Source organism: Toxoplasma gondii, chromosome VIIb (assembly GCF_000006565.2).
Source record: "Toxoplasma gondii ME49 chromosome VIIb, whole genome shotgun sequence".
In the NCBI taxonomy this organism is placed as follows: domain Eukaryota; phylum Apicomplexa; class Conoidasida; order Eucoccidiorida; family Sarcocystidae; genus Toxoplasma; species Toxoplasma gondii.
The window spans coordinates 1,146,558-1,164,795 of NC_031475.1; the positions used below are offsets into that span (position 1 = coordinate 1,146,558).

An 18,238-nucleotide genomic window follows, 5' to 3' on the forward strand; every position below is an offset into this window, starting at 1 on the left:
CGCGTCTTGGAAACGGATCTCTCGCCTCGTCGGCCTCCGTCTCTGTGCCTCCTTCGCCGTCTAGACGGAGACAGGCAACCTGGGCGAGAGCTCGGAGGTGCGGGGAACGAAGACGAAGCGCGTGACAGAGAGGCGGCGGCATCGAGAACTTGGGAGAAAGAAGGCGAGAGACTCTTTCTTTCCTCTCGATCTCCTGTCCTCTCTTCGCCGCCGAAGTGGAAAGACGAACTACCAGCCTTTTCTGGACAAGAAGCGAGCAAAGAAGAACACCCCGACGGAACAGGCGACGAAGGGAAAAGCGACGAAGGAAGAAGCGACGAAGGAAGTGAGGAAGGAAGAGAAGAAGGAAGAAGCGGAGAAGTGGAGAGATGAGATGGATGGGGAGAAAGCAGACGACTTGAAGAGAGGTGGTGAACGGGAGGGAACAGAGAGGAAGAGACAAAGGGAGTAGAAAGCGAGAGTCTCTCTTTCGCCTTCGTGCCTTCGAGAGCGCAACAAGGAAAGGACGAGGCAGGAACGAGAGAAACGGAAGAAGAAAGACGACTTATGGAGGAAGAAAGCGGGAGAAGGACCCTGGACGAAGGCGTGGAGCAGGAAGAACTCGGAAGTGGAAGAAACCGACGTGAGGCAACGTGCTCAAGGAGAATGCGAAGAAAGGCATCTCTCTGAAAAATGCAGAAAGACAGGGCTGCAGAGGAGCGTTCGAGACAAGAAAACAAACGGATGGAAGCAGTCCATACAGACGACCAGCCGGCAGGAGACTCTCAGCGTTTTTTAGGACCATGATACTTGTACAGCTCGTACACAAATATTTGTTTTTAAAAATGAATGAGGGACGAACAGAGGGTTCACAGCCTTTTTTATTGACTATGAATTTAGGTGAACCGTCTGAGGCGAGTAAAGAAAGTGAGAGGCTCGAGGCGTCACGCCGTTGAAACGCAGTTGCGTTTTCAGTTGGTAATACACAAGAAGCACCGTGCAACACAGTGAAAGGAGCTTCACCAGGTCGTAGGCTAGTAACGGATTAAAAATTCGCAGAACGCGCTTTCCGGAAGTTCCTTGAATCGACAACCTGGAAATTCCAACAGGAAGCAAAGGAATCCTCTTTTGAAAAGGCTTCCGAGCAGAAGAAGCGGAAAAGTCGGAAAATCTTTCTTGCAAGTTTTCTAATATTCTGGGGAGAAAGCAAAATGGGCGAAGGCGAGAAGAGGGGAGAAACACTGTTCACTCTCGTTGATGGAACCAGCGACGAAGGCGCTCTCAAGTGTTGCCTCGAAACAATTCAGAAAGAAGAGCTGTAGAGCCTTCTACGGATTCCTGTTTTTCCTCATTTTGCTCTCCTTCCTACAAGTCCGTACTTATGCATAAACATATCTTTGTGCATATCTGGTAGAGATCGGTGCCGTTTTCTCTCTCTCTCTACCTCTCTATACCTCTCCGACATGTTTGATTCTCAGCAAAGAAGTAGATCTACATAAATGAGTGCGACTGGGTCTCGGTCAATCGCTCTGAAAGCTTCTGTCTCTGAACGTTCGTTCCCTCCCTTTCGTCCGTCTCGTTCTCGCCTTTCGCGGAGCCGCCCTCGCGTTTTCTGTCTCTCCTCCTTCACTTCTTGGCGCCTTACACGGGCGAAACTGAGGGCCTCTGTCGCGAGGTAGATTGCAATGGCGTCGGGAATCCACGAGTCTCCCCACCAGGTGTCTGCGTCTCCTTCGCTGCGTGCTCTGTCTCTTCTCGCCGCAGGTTTCCTCGCGCCCATGTTCAAAGATCTCGCATCCGGCCTCCGCCTGTGCGCTGATCTCCACCTCGAGGGTCCCTGGGAGACAGACGAAGCGTCTGAATGCGCGTCGCTCCGTCGACGAGGACATGAAGAGTGGAGAGAGCAGCGACACGGATTCGCAGCCACCCACAAGCCGCAAGTCACGCGGTAGAGTGTATGTACAGCTGAGAGCAGGTCGTCTGCAGTTGGCGAGTCGAGGAGCGGCGAGGCAGGCGGAGAGAGCAGCAAAAAGTCCAAGAGTGTGTCGCGGAAGACGACGACGCCGTCAGCCGCTGGGACACAGGCAGTTCCACGGAATATGCATGCACGAGAAAGCAAGCGCACACAAGGGAGAGAGGACGTAAAACAAACAAGGGGGCGAAAAGGACAGAGAAAAAGCGAACGGAGAAAGTCGCCGTAACAAATAGAGAAGGAAACTTGAAAACACCCACTTGTCGACGAAAGCACAACCGAGAGGCTACAACGAGTGACACGCAGACGGATAACCGCGGCGGAAGACAGAGAACGCGAACGTGGAGGAGAAAAGACAAACGTATCTGGCAGACCATCTTACAAATCTGTGACAGACAAACACCTGTTAAATTTACAGTCGTCGCTCTTCAGGGACAGAGGCCACAAAATTTAAACTGCTGAACTTCTACGCGTGCTGATGATCTACGACAACTGACAAAAACACCTACAAAAGCAGACATGGAAGTATTTCTGCACACACAGATGTATATATATATTTATATGTGTATGCGTAGATGAATAGGTTTCGAGAGTGAGAGGAAAACGCAAACAACGCATGCGCAGGTGTGAGTGCAAATCTACTTCCAAATATTTATATAAATATATATATATATATATACTAATATATATATATATATATACTAATATATATATATATACTAATATATATATATATACACTAATATATATATATATATATATATATGTATAAACTTTTTCTGTGGAGGGTGAGGCCTTTGCCAGTGCTGACGCATTTGAGGAGAAGAAAGAGGGCAGGCGTACCGTAGCTGAGGGGAGAGAGATCATGAGGAAGAAAGAGGACGTCCAGTTTCTCTCCTCCAAAAGGGAAGTGGAAGAAGCGTTCGAAGTGGACAAATGCGTCTGTCACCAGCGACAGAAGCATCTGGAAAAAGTGCGAAGAAAGAGAATAGAGAAGACGAAGTTCCGAAGAAAAGAGCGACCTATGGCGAATGCGAGGGCGGGTGCAAATAACAAAGAAACGAAACAGGCGAATCCTCATTGTTGAAAGAAAACGACGTTCTGCTGTGCACCAAGGACGCGCTTGGTGGATCTATCTCCTGAGGCTCCTGAAACCAGTGGGCTGGAGGGGACATGCTGTCTTCGACTCAGCGGAGTCGTTATTTATATTATACTTCTCTTTGTGGGGTCTTGTGCAGAAAGTTAAAACTATTGCTTGTACATTCTCTGCAGAGGAGTAACAAGCAGAGAACGGGGCCGGAGAGACAGCGAGAAAACGAACTGTAGACTGCTCGAGGGACACGATCGAATTCGTTGGGGGCTTGGCACCTGCGCAAGAACTGAAACGATGCATTATTCGTGAGTAGGAACGATCTTCGATTCCCTGGACGATCTTTGTCGCGCCAGTACAACCGGTTTCTGCAGGAGTTATCGTCGTAACTAGGATATGCTCTAACACAGCAGAACTTCGATATCGGTGAATCAAGCGTCTCAAGCGCCAGCTCAGCAAACAGAGAAGGCCTTCTTACAACCGGGCTGAACCGTCCTCCCCTCTCCTACGGTTTACTCGCTACTGTAGTGACTGATCCCGATGACACACCGTCGGTAGAACTGTCGAGCCCCTTCTTTGCATTGAGAGTTCAAAGAAAAACGAGAACTATCATGTTCTTTTGACATGTGATGCGAGTAGACACTCCGCAGTGTAGTGCCGACAGCGTCGGCCTGACACCATCTCGAGCTGTTTTCCTCGCCGTCCCATTCTGACGCACAGCGGCCGTTGTCTCTCACCTCCCAGTGTTCACTTTGGAATTTCCTTGAAGCGCGAAAGTACACAGAGAGGGGAACCATTTCGTTCGCTTCTTCGGCGCCCACAAACGACGCTTCGTTGTCAGATTCTGCGCGAAAAAAACACGCAGACAAGCTGCTTCTGAAGTGCATCTAAACGGTGGAGGGATATTCGTGATTACTGGAGTACAAAGGAAACAGACCGATGTATGCAACAGCCTAACAGTTACCCCTACGATGCTTCTTTGCTAGCGAGACGGTGAACCTCGTCAACTTGACAAGCTGCTTCTGAAGTGCGTCTAAACGGTAGAGGGATACCTGAAAGTGATCTGAGTTCTTCCGGCTGTGATTCGCGGAGAAGGGAGGGTGACAAGGCGGCCGAGAGCTGGTTGAGGAGGGCGACAGGTTTCGGCGTTTTGCGCCTGAGCCTTTTCCGATTTTCCACCGAGTGTGTGAGTCGACGGCGAGGCAGCGCAGAGAGCCTCGGCAGAAACGCATGAAAAACTTGGAAAGGGCCAACGGCGAGGAAGAACGAGGAGGGACTGGTGGGAAGCGATAAAAGCAAACGCGAGAGAGAAACGGGGAGACTGAGAAGAGCGGAGAGAGAAGCGACACACAGACAGGAGGAAGGACGAGAAGAGAGAACGAAAGTTAGAAAAACAAAGAGGGACGAAATAAGGAACGGAGACAAGCAGTCGAGAAGGAAAGAAACAAAAAAGATAGGCGAGAAGGACAGACAACAAGAATCGATGTAAGACGAGAGAGAAGACGACAGGAGAGCATGTGCCAAGACCAGGAAATCGCGGAGTGGAAAGAAAGACGAGGGAGGAAAGAGGCAACGAAGACGGCAGGGGACCTGAAGTATAAACAGCCGTCGATGCAGAACATAAGGGGAGAAAGTCTGAAGAATTTCTTCAGCAGATCGACACAAACCTCGCCGTTTCTACAGGTGCAGTTCTCCCCCGAAATCCTTGAGCTGTCGATTTCTCAAGGAAGAAGGAAAATGTGGATCGGCACCAGTTGTCCACCTCGCCGCATGTCGCCTCTCGAGACTACAGTTGTCTTACAAGTCTGGGAAGCCCAGGAAGGCTCCAGTGGAACATTCTTCGTTGACTGTGCTCTTGTGAAAGTGGAGAGAAACAGGGAGAAAGAAAAGGACTTTGCGCTGCATGCTGAATACGAAAGCAAACTCTCTTTTTCGTCCTGATGCCCCTGCAGGTGAATTCCTCCCTCTCACCTCATCTTGCCACTCCGCCTGAAAGTCCACACTCGACAGGCGCCTCTAGACAACAAAGGAAAAAAAAGAAAAACACACGACCAGATAGAAACAAAGGGAGAAGAAGAGTCAATCAGGATGCACAGAAAGAGAACCACACTCTTCTGAATTCACATAACAAAGATATATATATATATATACGTATATATATTCATGTGGACACACATATAAACTACACACACGCGTATGCACGTATGTAGATGTTTACGCAACTGCACGTGTACCTGCAAGTCGATCCACATGTGCCTGTGTGCATGTGTATACATATATATATATATAATTATACAGATGGGGATATCTGCATACCTATGTACATACAGTATTTGGATGTGAACGTTTACGGCCCCATATATATATATATATATATGAATGTGATTATTTTCTTTGGAGTGTGATTCTTGCCTGGGTACATCGTCGAGGAAGGAAGGGGGGAGGGACTCGTCTACATCTAAATTGTCTCCTTGTCTCGTTTTGAGTGTGTAGTCCACAGTGTCTCTGTATACATGAGCCACCGGCGCTAAACGCGCAAGCGAGGAGAGAAAAACCGCTTCCAGTGGAACTCCTCACGAATGCAAGCCTTCCTTCCGTGTCTGAATCTGATCTTCCTCGGAGGTTCTCCCCTGTCATACATCTTTTTTTTGGTTCGCTGGACATCCAGAAGTCTAAATATTTCAGCGTTCCCTCGTTTCGGCGTCGCATCTCAAACTCTAGCGTAGCTGTAGACGAATCCTGAATCTCGCGTGTAGGTCTGCTTTTCTCTCATTCCTGTGCTCTTCTTCTCCGCTTGCGCCATACATTTTTGGTAACAGTGACCCTCTGTCCATCTGAGTCGATACGCGGTTCCCCGTTTTCTGACGCAAAAGTTCCAGAGTCTCCCCCTCGCCCTTTACAACACTGTCAGCCTTTATATTTGCAGTCCTCGCTTTTACGCTCTCCTTTCCAGATGTCTGATATTTTATGAGCTTTGCTACTAGGTTGTTTTTATGTGCCAAGTGGGATATGTGGAATTGCTGCATTCAGATCTTGCAGTTACGGAGGCATGACAACACTATTTGCAAATTTAAATATGTACATACGCACAATGCATATGCATGTCAGCCCTGGATATATGCACATAGCATTGGTTTTTATTTTATTGGCTTGTCAAAGCGGCGCGACCTGTTTTGAGCTCCTGCATGCACGAAAGGTGAAGTTGAGGACCCACTGTTTGCGACAACAGAGCACGACGGAGGTGCGGTCACAGTGAGGCTGAAAGTTCCCTGAGGAAAACAAGAAAAAATGATCTTTTGGAATGCCACAGTGAAGCTGAAGTTCCCACAGAAAAGGAAAAGTGTCTTTTGGAAATGCCAACACGAGGCTGAAATGTCCCTGAAAACGAGAGGTGTCGCTTTCTTGGACTCAGGAGAGAGAGAAAGAAACAAAGAGAGACGCGATATGAGGCACCTCGACAAGAAGAAGTGAAACACCGACGCCAGCATGCAGGGGAAAGGAACCGAGAAGAAACAGAGGCAGACTGCGAATTCGAGAAAGGGGAGAAGGAGGAAAAACCGAAGACAAGAGAGTTTAAAGTTTGCTAGACTGTGCCAGAGAAACAGAAGCAAGGCGAACCTGAAGGTTAGGTTGGTCAAAGCACGGAAATATTCTGTGGGCCTCATACAGCCTGCAGTCTGCGAAAAGGTACTCTTCGTTGTCATGAGGATCTGCTGCCCTTTGCATGCCCACACCTGGGAAGAAAAAACACCTCGTGCAATTCTCTGTTCACACGGGTCACGAGACAGAGACTCCCTTCATCCATTGAGAAATCGACTCCAGACGCCGCACATGTACTTGTGTAACTCTGTTCTACACGGTCTCGCACATACGTACAGAGCAACCCTTACATACATGTGTGTACACATATAGGTATAGATATATATATCTATTTATATGTTTAGGAATATATGATGTGTGTGGGCAAACACGTGCAGGAATGCGTGTTTGAGCAAGCGTCTCTACGATCGTTGCATGACTTGACTCCTTTTGCGATGACTTTGCAGGCATCGTGGATCTCAGTGTCAATACAGCCACATGGAAAGTGTTCCACGTCCTGACTGAGTTCTCCTCTCTGTTCACTCTCGTGCACATTTTCAGTTACATATACGAGCGTTCTCAAGCACTGTACTCTTTTTTACTCTGCCCGTGAAACTACATATATATGGATATGAACGTGTATATAGTACATATACATATATATATATATGTATATACTTATGTATTTGTGTATATCTGCTTGCGTATGTATTGATATCACTAAGGAAATACACACGAAGACGCAGAGGTGGATTCATACGTGTCTATGCTTTGTGGGCTTGATTTAGATGCACTTTTTCTGAGTGCACACCTGCCTGGTCAAAGCAGTTGACAAACGAGACAAAGACTTTGTTTGCGTCTTCTGCGAACAACCAAGCTCCAGGAATGTGCAGTCGATGTCTGAGCCACTGAATTCGCTCGGCGTTTGTGAAGGAGAAAACGCCTGAAAACAAGTGAAAACCCGCCTCGCCTGTTTTTTCCCTGACACATCACCGCAGTCATGTACCTACACGTTTATTTGCATCCGCTGAGACGCGTGCACATCTTGATTTTCATGTACGCCCGTGTGTGCATGCAAAAGCGTTGACGCGCGCGACTAATACACTAATTAGATACATATATATACATATTGAATCCATGTGGCCGTGCATCTTTGTGAAAACAGATGTATATGCATACAGATATACGTGTACATAGTTTGCAGGCATGTAGTCTAACAGATCTCCGCAGACATATGTATCTCTGTGTTGGGACATATAAAAACGTATGTACACTATATATATATAGATATAGATATATATATATATATGTACATAAACACATATAAATATATATAAATAAATACCTAAATATATATGTATAGATGAGAAAGAGGGAAACTGACAGAAGAAAGCGGGTGCTGCAGGAGTTTCAACTTTGTTGATCACGAGGCCTGCCGAGTGTTTCACAAAAAGTTAAGGATGTTGTTTTCGTTTGCCGTCTTCTTCACCTGCCTTTGCTCTCCGCCCTGTTTCTTTCTCGTACCAGTTGCATGCAGCGGTGCACCGTCCGCGCCGACGTGTTTGCCGTTGACCCAGAGACCTTGAATGACTCCTCCCGAGAAGTTGAGGGAGATGCCGTTGGCAAGAGCGCGAGAAACTCCGGAAGGTTTCAGATGAAATTCCACAAGGATTTCGCCAGCATAGACACATCGGCCACTGTTCAGACCGCTAGCTGAAGGCGCCGTAGTCGCGGCAGAGGGCACAAACGTTGACCCGCCTACGAGATGAATGAGAAGTGAGTAGTCCACGCTCCTGACAATTTCGCTGCGTCCACGAGCCTCTGAGTGTTCTTGAACGTCTGGGACACTCAGCTGCACCAGCGAAGGAAAGAGTCACCGGAAACATAACGCTAGCAGTCCCGTGCAGAGGAAAGAGGTGGAACTGACTCATGTACGAAGACCGAGTCACGAGAGCTACGTCGAGATCTGGACACGAGAGGGCCAGACTCCTGGATGAAAAGAATGCTAGGATGAAAAGCGAATTAGCCAAAAAAGGAGCGTCACAATATTTCTTAACATAAATTCAAGCCGGTTCACTAGAGAGTCAAGCATACGTGTTGAAATACGTACGTGTGCAACTGGAGAAAGTGTTACGTCTGCCCTACTGTCTCCAACTACCGGGCTGCCTCTACGGCCGTATATATTTCCATAGATTACATGCGTTCCCTCATACTTATATATTCAGGGCAGTAGAATTGCAGACCCAGACAGCTGGATGGGTAGTCATGCATTGTCCGCTGTCTATGGGTTTGAGTTTGACAGTTGTGTTTTTTTAGGAATGACAAGTAGTTTTGTTGTGGGCGCTGAAAACGAAGCGAGGCACTTTATCTCTGCCACCAGTGCAACTCGCGATGTTCCCTAGTCTGCAACTCCCGGAGAGCGGAAGACTCTTTTTGTGTGAATGGCAGCTCGTTACACAAGCAAAAGGAGTTCGTCGTGTTTCACTGACTTCTTTGTCATGCAACCACATAGGCTCCATGCGTTCCTTCGTCCTCCTCGCTTCTGCAATCCAACTGTTTAGCCACCATCTGCCGGCGTAGAGAGCTACGCCAAGCAAACCAAGAAGGACCGCCTGGATGTTCCCGCCTCCGCCGCCTTCATGGAAATCACCCATTTTTGATTTGAAAAAGAAGAGTGACAGGGCACAGTCTGGAGTGAAGCATCCTAATACGACGGAGAAGATCTATTCAGCTCCCGTTCGCATGGAGGAAACACCGGCGAAAAACGTGTTAGAGAAGACGGAACCAGCTGCTCTGAAACATCAGCCTGATGCTGAATAATATATCCTCTATCACAGGTGATGTCCGAGGCGGCTCCAGTGTGCCTGCTTGTTGACCATGAGGAAAAGCGTGGAAGATACGCGCGCCCTCTCTCGAAGCGAAGTGATCAGACTCGCGGAAGTTGCATTCGCCCGAAGCTTTTTAGGATTTGGTGGAAACGCGTGTAGGATACACTGAATATGATTTGCACGTAAGCCGCCACACAAACCTACAAACTCGTGTTTACACGGCCGTTGCGTCAAAGGAGTGTTTCTTCCCTATGGATTGGCTGTTTGCTACCCAATTGAGTTCCGGTCGAATTCATCAAAGAACCACGTCTATCGGTGGGCCTGTATCCGTGAAATGGTACTAATCCAACCGCAGAGATTCGAGTGAATTATCGACTCAGGACAACGTCTTTGTCTCACGTGGGGAAAAGTGCTGTTCCACCCTGCATGAATCCCTGCTTCCATGTATAAGCGCCAAGAAATCCTAGATTCGATGCGTTTGCGAAGGCAAGAGCAGCAGGAAAAGAGGACCGATCGAATTCAACCGTTTCCAAGTACTGATCAGATATGGTGTACCAGCAGCAGAATCTCTTGAGTCCGCGTTGCACTACACACGCTCCTTTACACTTTTCGGTGACAGTCAAGAACAAAAGAGGGGTTGCACAGGCACAATGTGAGTCTGGGAAACGCGGAGAATGATAAAACAGCAAGAAAAGGAACCATTCTCAACGCCAAACTCGGACACACCTCGAAGCGTCCGTGGACCGACGGCGTTCCTGCGTGGACGAGAACGACTTTTTAGGTGGATCGGAAGCGGGAGAACCAATTAAAGGACGAAAATCCTCAAAAACAAAGATTTAATTAGGTTGCCCGCATGCGTCAGCTCGTTTGCCGTATGTAAGTTAGACATGATCCAAACAGTGCAGTTCCTCATTCTTTTTGGTCTCGCGAAGACGGACGGCGAAAACGCACTGCCACTTTTGCCCTACGGGACGAGAGCGCAAAATGTGGCTTAGCGTCGAAGCAACCAACCACATCTGCCTTGCGCTTTTGCTCTACTACGGCAACATTGTGTTTTCCAGTCTGACTGCTTCTGAGCTCTCCGCGGCAGAATCTCGAACACAGGTGGCAAGGAACTACAGTCACCTAGAAGATGCCTCAGAAGACCGTTGCCTCTATGGGTTGTGTGGTCTGCAATCTGAAACCGAAGTGAATGGTACATCTTGCACCTAGAGACACATTTGAGTTTGATGAGCACTGAAACTGAAGCGGTAAATCGTGCTCGGAAGACCCTCTGGAGGTTTGCTGGTCAGTCATAGCTACGTAGTCTCATGACAGGAACTCGTAGGTTAACTCGAAATGCAAGTAATACGAATACCATCATACTGTTGTGTCCAGCTGCTTTATCTATGATACGCTGTTCTAGATCCGAAGTTGTAAATCGTAGGTCGCCAGTCCAGTACAGATCCACAAAATGCCGTTGAGCTGCATTAGCCATATACCACTTTGTTACACCACCGCTCCACTGGGGAATGCCTAAGACAGGCATAGGTTTGGACTTCCACATCATGCGATATGATGTAGTAGGACAGGGCACTCGACCAAATTTACGACAGATGAAAATATCGCGGATGACTGTATATTAGCGGCAAAATACCGAATATGGACATTTAAGGTTTTCCATGCTCCCTGTTTAGAAAAAGAGGATAGATAATAGTACCGTAAGTACATAAACTATTAATGGATTTGATTATGGGCAATCTATACTGCCTGGCATGCATTCCAGTCATTTCATTGTCGGTGCTATCTCGGGATTCTTTTATCAGTGTGTGTATAGCTCTCTACTGGCAGCCCTCAAGCCAGCTGACTCTGCAGCTGGACCATTTACCAGCTTGCATACCTTCTGTGTCAACTGCAGCCTCAGTGACTCCTGGCAACATTCATTTTAGAAAGCATTCTTTAGAGAGGTATGTAGACCAGCTCTTGTAGCCGTCTCGAAAAAGGAAGTCAAGTTTTTTTCATAAATTCCAAGCAAACGAAGAGTTTCTTCAGTGATCAACCGCGTGTCAGGACAACAAGAATCCCACCCGTTTATCTCGTATAGACTAGCGTCAGGTAAAGAGGCTGCGGAAGTGAATATCATGAAATCTGTACCGCTGTTGTGAATAAGTAATAGTGGCACCTCGGCGAGTCCCGGCCACAGACAACCACTTGGAACTCACCTGCTAGCATTCGTCTTCGGGGACAGCGGTTCCTCTGAAACAAACCGACTATATTCCAGAATATACTCATATATAAATATATGTTCGTATATGTTTGTTATTTTCTAATCAATTTAGTGTGTGCTACAAATGCTTCTAGGGGGAAGGTGTCCGGCTTCGGCACTGTTGGAGCGCTGCCGAACAGGGACCAAACACCTTACATCTCTGCGCAGCAAGAGATGCACAGTTCATGGTACCTTTATATTTCCACCGCAGGAGTACGGAAACACGTTTTTCTGTCTTTAGAGTCTCGTCTTTGTCAACAGAAGTCGAGGACACTGACGTTGACAGAAGCGCGTCTGTCGTGTTAGTTGTGTCCGCGTTTGTGCTCTCTGCAGAGCGTCTGTGCCTCTTGAACCAGCAAAGGGTTCTAAACGGTTGCAGGACGGAACGGCAGACGGAAAATGCAGACGGATCACCAGAATGGTGCACTTTCAACCTGTCTTCTTGTGCCCTTGCGACTGTCAAGGCTCGCCTGTAGACGCTATTCCACAGAACATTACGCGTATTCACCGTCTTTCAGGTGTCTGTGTTGTCAGTAAAAAGAGCAGGCCGCGTTGACGTGGCACAGAGCAGGCACGATACCCATGTACGATGTGTCGTCGATCTTGGCGCTGATCCAGACTGTAACGACCTGGGTTGTTGCGGAGGGGGTCCGTCCCTTCGTCCAGCAATACAAAAGTCAATTGAAGGGGGAAAGCAAGCTCAACAGTTGCAAAACGGAAACGGAAAGATACTTTTTCTTATCCGTGGCGGCACCCTTGCAACACGTCCCAACAGGTCCTATAGCTCAGTTGGTTAGAGCATCCGGCTAATAACCGGAAGGTCGCCGGTTCGACCCCGGTTGGGACCACTTTTTGCGATGAAGCTTTTTAAAAAAACCGCATTTTTGTCTCACTGCAATAGCACTGTCTTTGTTTCTCCCAAATCCACGCGCGAAATTCATATTTTGGTTGGTGTTATATGCATCAATTCCTCTTCCCTGTTCCCGAAAACCCCCCTTGGATAACACACCAGGTCCTATAGCTCAGTTGGTTAGAGCATCCGGCTAATAACCGGAAGGTCGCCGGTTCGACCCCGGTTGGGACCATTTTTCCGTGGAGAGGTTTGACCTAGCTTTTGTTTCACTGCAACTGCACTCTCTTTGCTTCCCCGAAGTCCACGCGAGATGTCAGCGTTTCAGTGGCCACAAGTCACGGGCCCTTCTGCAATTCTCCGCCATTTGCTTCTTGCCATTGAGACTGAAGTTCCCTTCCAGGAGACACTGAAATGTGCCATTGCCGCTGTGTGCCCACTGGATGCGAAGGAAAGACTCACGTTTTTCTGCCTTGTAGACCTTTTCTGGATGCCTTTGAGCAAACAGAAGAGACTTGCTGTCTACAAACGCGTTTTTGAAGCCCTTACTATCGGTACCAAAAGGAAAGTGTCGGCGTCTCGTCTACCAGCTTAAAGAAGTTTGGAACCGGGCGTATTCTGCCGCGGACCGTCCTCTTGCTAGGGTTTTTCTGGTACCAGCGTGTTTGCGTGTCTCCTTTTCCCCCAGTTGTGCCCGTGTCTTTCTGGTTCCCCATTCTCCTCTGCGTGCTCTTTACAACAAACTTCCGGCTTGTCATTTCCTCTAGGCGTTTCTCTGACGCACACCACTGGGAGTATCCTGGCACCTCGGGGCCGGCCAGTGTTGACCTTCGCCTGTCTGGGCGTAGCCCCCAGTCCCCCCCCACCAACCGCACCTCCTTGTTTTTTTTGCATCTGAGCAGAGGAGACGGCAAATTCGTGGAAATGCTTCCTATTGTTCCGCAGAACGGACACTGTTTTGGCTGGAGCTTGTCTGACTGAACAGGAGCTTGGAATTCCACACTCTTTCCCCGTTCCCCATATCGTCCGTCTCTCCGGGTGCCGCAGTCTGCCCTCAAAACGGGATATCGTGCCCTCACCCTGCCGTTGTTTCTGCTTTCTGCCACAGACGCTGTTTCCTATATGTTCCCTTGCCTTTTCTTTTGTAGTTCGTGACACCATCGTGTGGTTTTCCCTTTTTTCTTCGTAGAAATGCCTCGTTGTGATCGTGGATCCTTTTGTCTCCCGCAAAGACCAACAACGGTCACACTGGTCGTCTTCGTCCCTCTCTGTGTTGCTTCGCAGCCCTGATCGCTTTTTCCTTTTTCCAGACGAAATACTCCGTTTTGCGTCATTCCTTACGAACCCTTGATGGTTTTGCTGCTGGAAAGAACGTTTTCGGAACGCCCATCTCCACCCCGACGTTGTCCCCAGAATGCAAACCTCACTCGCGCCAGGCGCCAAGTGGCCGGTCTTACTCCTTGCTGCACTTGCAGCCCTTCTTCCTCACTCGGGTACGCACCAAGCAAAGCGCTTCTTTCTGTGTCCGTTGTTCCTCAATGCAACGAAGGTCCCATCTCTATCCCTGGGGGGGGGGGGGTTCAGGACCCCGGGGAACAACGGCCATAGTCTCGCATTATCGAGTGAAGTGGAAGTCCTGTAGTGAGGTTTGCCGGTGTCTTTGAAGTTCAGATCACAATATAGAGAAGCGGACTCCTCTCGCCTGGGTTGTGAGGTGGGTGTTGGAGAGATGCACAGTTGAATTCCACATGTAGGCCACCTAGGCAACACAGTCCGGTTGAGAGCAAACAGCTCCCTTCTGTAGGGGTAGTGTATGTACTTCAGGAACACGATCAGTAGTCCCAGTCGCAACAAGGACGCCTTCTTGGTATAACGTGGAGTCATTATTTCTCTCGTTACCGAGGATCGAAGTAAATTAGGATGAGGTAGCGGAACAAAACTTTGTCTCTTTGAGTCTTCGTGCCCAAAAAAGAAGCCTTTGCTTCGAAATGCTTTTTCAGGATGGAGCGATTCCAACTCTCTCCAGCGGTGTCTTGTGGCAAATAGCTGGCATCGCGGCAGAACTCTTTCGAGACGAAATCCGCCCTGCTCTTTTTGCTCCTCTGTATTCATGTGTTCACGACAGTTTCGGCGCATTCTTTCACATGTTCTTTCATTGCGCGGGTTCATCTGTGGGCAGAGGGATTGTGAATCTCCTGTAAGGGTACGTCGTAACTTGCACAGAACTGCCGGCTTTTCTAGTAGACGCAGGATACGACTGAACATAGTCCGTCTTTTGTCTGTGAACCTCCTGTCCAAGCACAGGACTTTGTTGAATTTTACATGAATTTCTGTGTGAATTTGTGTTCGGCACTGCCTTTTCAGCGACGGCCCACGCGACGGCGCAGCTGCACCAGAACGTTCTCTCAACTACCGCGCGCCCCGCCCGATGTTCTGCACAGCATCCCGAGGTCTGCTCATCGTCTCCAAGTGCGAATTCTGAGGCGGAGACTTCAAAACTCTCCGCCGTCTCGAAGGCCAAGACCGGCGGCGAAGGTCCCTCTGTCTCTGCAGGCCGGGGCGACTGGGAGCGCTGTCGCGCGGCATCGTCGTCTCTCTCCTCTCAGCGAACTCTGGGACCTGGAGTCCACTCCAGCTCTGCATGCAATCCCGCTGCCTCGCCTCTCCCTCCACTCGCGCTCGCTGAAGTCGAGAAGGCACCGGCCGCCGCGGCGACCGCCGCCCTCGACCTCACCACCGAGGCCCGCAGTGGCGCCGCAGCGCAGCAGGGGCGTTGGAGTTCAACTCCCCCAGCGGCTGCGCGCGCGACCGCAGGTTCCTTGACCGACGCGCCGAAGCAGGTGACGTTCATGGAGGCGTTGGGACGAGCCGCCGCGGCCGAGGCTGCCGCACTTGGAGGGGGAGCCTGGAACTTTAACACTTGGGGTTTAGGAGCTTTTTTCGGAGGGGACGCTTCTGGACAAAAGGTTGAAAAGAAGGCGGAGAAGAACGAGGCGGAAGAGAAGGAGAAGGCTTCTTCGCTGTGGGGCGGGGATTGGAGAGAAGCTGTGTCGGACTTTTTCGCGAAAGTCGACAAGCGCATGGACGAAGCGAACGGAATGCTCCACTACACAGATTTGTACGGGTTTCTGGTGTAGGCGACACGGAGAAGCTGGGCGCTGGAGAGTCGACAGGCAGTGGCGGACGGAAAAGCTCCCAGAATTCACTTCTTCCTCGAGTCCGAGGGTTCCTGGAGTCGGCAGACGTCCTGGTCCGTATCAAGAGACCAAGAGCCTCCGGAGTCGCCTTCTTCGTGAGCAACTGCCTGGCTCTCTGAGCAGACTCACCGATGTGCAGGTATATGGTCTGCACGCGCTTTAGCGCGCATGCGACTAAAAAAGTTAGAAACGAGGGGACTGAGGCGCCGACTCGGTGCGATTAAACTCAACGTCGGAGACTCGGCAGCCGAACGAGCGTTTTTGCTCTATCGCGAAAGGTGCATCTGTCAAAAACACGTACGAACGTCGCGTTTTCCGTGCTCTGTTCATGCTTGCCCCGAAATCCAGGAAACGAAAAAAAGCACTCCACAGCCATTTTGATCAAACGTTTGCGGCTCTTTGCGTTCACGCGACGTTTGCCTGCGTCTGCATACTTGAGAAAAAACCAACGTCCGACCCCCCGTGCCTCAGAATCTGTGTGTATCCGACGAGTGGCAAGGAATGCATCGGGGCTTTCGCCTCTCGAGAGGAGGGGAGTGAGACGAAGCGCGATCTTAAACGTGATCTGACAGCCCGTCGACCGTGAAGGCTCTCGTGGAGATGCCTCCTTTGTGTGGCAAACACCAGAGACTGGTCTTTTTTTCGAATACAACACAATTCTCCGGTTCTTCAAAGCAACTCTTAGGAGTGTGTCACTTCTGTGTTGTTCGTTGCTCCTGTATTTGGATGTGAATTCGAGAATACATCTGTGACGCTTGGTACTTAAGACTCAACTAGAAACGAAAGGCCGACCTGCTGAAACGTACGCGAGTGGGCCAACATCCAGGCCGAATGGCGTCATGTGATCTGCCCTTCCCACGGAACCTAGGAGAGAGAGAGACAACCCGTGGCGAGCGTCATAGCGTCACCACCGAAGACTGCTTAAATGAGTTAAATGAGTGCATGCATACCACAGACAAGCACCTGGCGGGTCGTAGCTTTGTGCAGCCTGTTACCGGAGAACCAGTTTTTCGCGGTTCCGATAGCAGCTCCACAGCATTGCTTGTGCCAGAACAGAGGGCATGTGTAGAAGCTGAGCAAAACACAGTCGAGTTTCCGCTGTAGCAACTGCTCGGAACCCTGGGATGGCTAGCTCCCACCCGGGTGAAAGAGCGCATCTCGCTTTTTAATGAACATGCACAGGAAAAGAAATTCTCCGATGTTAGTGAAGCCTCGTGAGAAACATTGCAGTGTCGGTTTGCACGTATGTATATGGAACCTGTCTGGGATCGCAAGGGCCACCTGTGTAGGAAGCAGGAAGTGTGCGGTGTTTCTCGCGCCTATCTGCAAGTATGCCTTTGTCTGGAGAGGCGAAGCCGGATTATTCTGTAGAAATGGTGCAGAGGAAGCGTTGCCGTCTGAGTGGTAGACTCCAATAACAAACACGTCGAACACTTGAACGTCCTACACCACCTTTCCTTCAGCACTGTTGAAGGACGCCCTATCGGAGTCTCTGCGCAGGTAGACACGCTGACTGTCGGGCAGAAAAGTCTTCTCCAATGAAAAGCCCCCTCTTCGCCCACTCGAACAAACAATCTCTTCGCGTTCTTTAGGAAATTGGCGACTGGTTCCCTGTCTGAGCCCGACCCACTCAGAAAACAAGACTGCCCCTCTGCAAATAAAGTGTCAAATTAAACTGGTCTACGCGCCAGTTGGCGGTCTTTATATTGAACAGAGTGTGAACTCGTGACCACCGTATTCACACGCACTGCGTGCAACTCTCATTTTCAGATGGTTTTACCAGCCGCATTTCCACGCACCTTCCGAAGCATCCCAACAACCCTTGCCTGCTCCTCGGCCAGCTCACTCCCCCATAGCGACTTGTGGTATCGGTGCGCTGCAGCATGGAAAAAAATACATGTGTGTGTAAATGCATGCATACAAACTTCCGGGGGCCCCGTGAAAAACCGTGTCTGAGCGTACGTGCACAGCACACGCGATATTGAGATCCTTCAAAATAGTCACACAGACACATGGGGGCACATATGTGAGCAGGTGTTCGCTGGATGTGGACAGTATGTTTTCCTATACTATAAGGAGTCCTCATTCTCTGTTCCCGTCACAGTTATTCCAGTTGCTTCCTTCTCCAGTTCGCTTCAGTCCTTCAAATCTGAGCCTGCAGAAAACGGTTCTCTGTCTCAGCACTCGAACCCGGGGTCTGTCACCCCTCTGTCTTGTTCTTGAGTGCATGCTGTCCAACAAACCAAGGACGGCTCTTTTCTGAAGCATTGCCTGCTTCGCTCCTCCACGTGGTGCGACGTTCTCTCTTTTTGTCACTGTCCTTCCAAGTCACCGTCCCGTTCTCTCTATTCAAGACTTGCGTAGACTTTAGGTGTGGCGCCTCGCTGCGACGCCTCATCCCCCCGACGAAAGAAATCGTCACAGTTCAAAAGAAAAAAACATGGATTCCCAAACGCGCCGGCGGCACAGACACGCCGTCCGCCCTGCTGTCATCTCCG

General features: G+C 49.6%; 2 protein-coding genes and 2 non-coding genes across 4 annotated transcripts; 3 read left to right on the forward strand and 1 right to left on the reverse strand.

Moving 5' to 3' along the window:
• Positions 1–5,995: 5,995 nt before the first annotated feature.
• On the reverse strand, positions 5,996–9,274 carry TGME49_262575 (hypothetical protein; the record flags this gene model as incomplete). The annotated part of the gene is made up of 5 exons (XM_018781289.1): positions 5,996–6,310; positions 6,660–6,775; positions 7,432–7,563; positions 8,145–8,472; positions 9,110–9,274. The coding sequence occupies 5 exons, from the start codon at positions 9,272–9,274 to the stop codon at positions 6,179–6,181; spliced, it is 873 nt and encodes a 290-aa protein (XP_018637124.1). The 3' UTR covers positions 5,996–6,178.
• A 3,193-nt stretch (positions 9,275–12,467) lies between these two features.
• On the forward strand, positions 12,468–12,541 carry TGME49_262568. Its single transcript has one exon. It is a non-coding gene; the product is annotated as a tRNA-Ile (tRNA).
• Positions 12,542–12,704: 163 nt separating this feature from the next.
• Positions 12,705–12,778, forward strand: TGME49_262564. Its single transcript has one exon. It is a non-coding gene; the product is annotated as a tRNA-Ile (tRNA).
• Positions 12,779–12,870: 92 nt separating this feature from the next.
• Positions 12,871–16,557, forward strand: TGME49_262560 (hypothetical protein). Its single transcript, XM_002365317.1, has 2 exons — positions 12,871–14,036; positions 14,908–16,557. Exons 1-2 carry the CDS (start codon positions 13,958–13,960, stop codon positions 15,678–15,680), a joined length of 852 nt encoding a protein of 283 aa, XP_002365358.1. The 5' UTR covers positions 12,871–13,957; the 3' UTR covers positions 15,681–16,557.
• The last annotated feature ends 1,681 nt before the right edge of the window (positions 16,558–18,238 follow it).

Excerpts from the sequence above, each read along its gene's own strand:
- TGME49_262560 (XM_002365317.1), top strand. The coding sequence starts at position 13,958 with ATGCAAACCTCACTCGCGCCAGGCGCCAAGTGGCCGGTCTTACTCCTT. Across the intron at positions 14,037-14,907 it reads AGCCCTTCTTCCTCACTCGG|CGACGGCCCACGCGACGGCG; the intron begins GTACGCACCAAG and ends CTGCCTTTTCAG.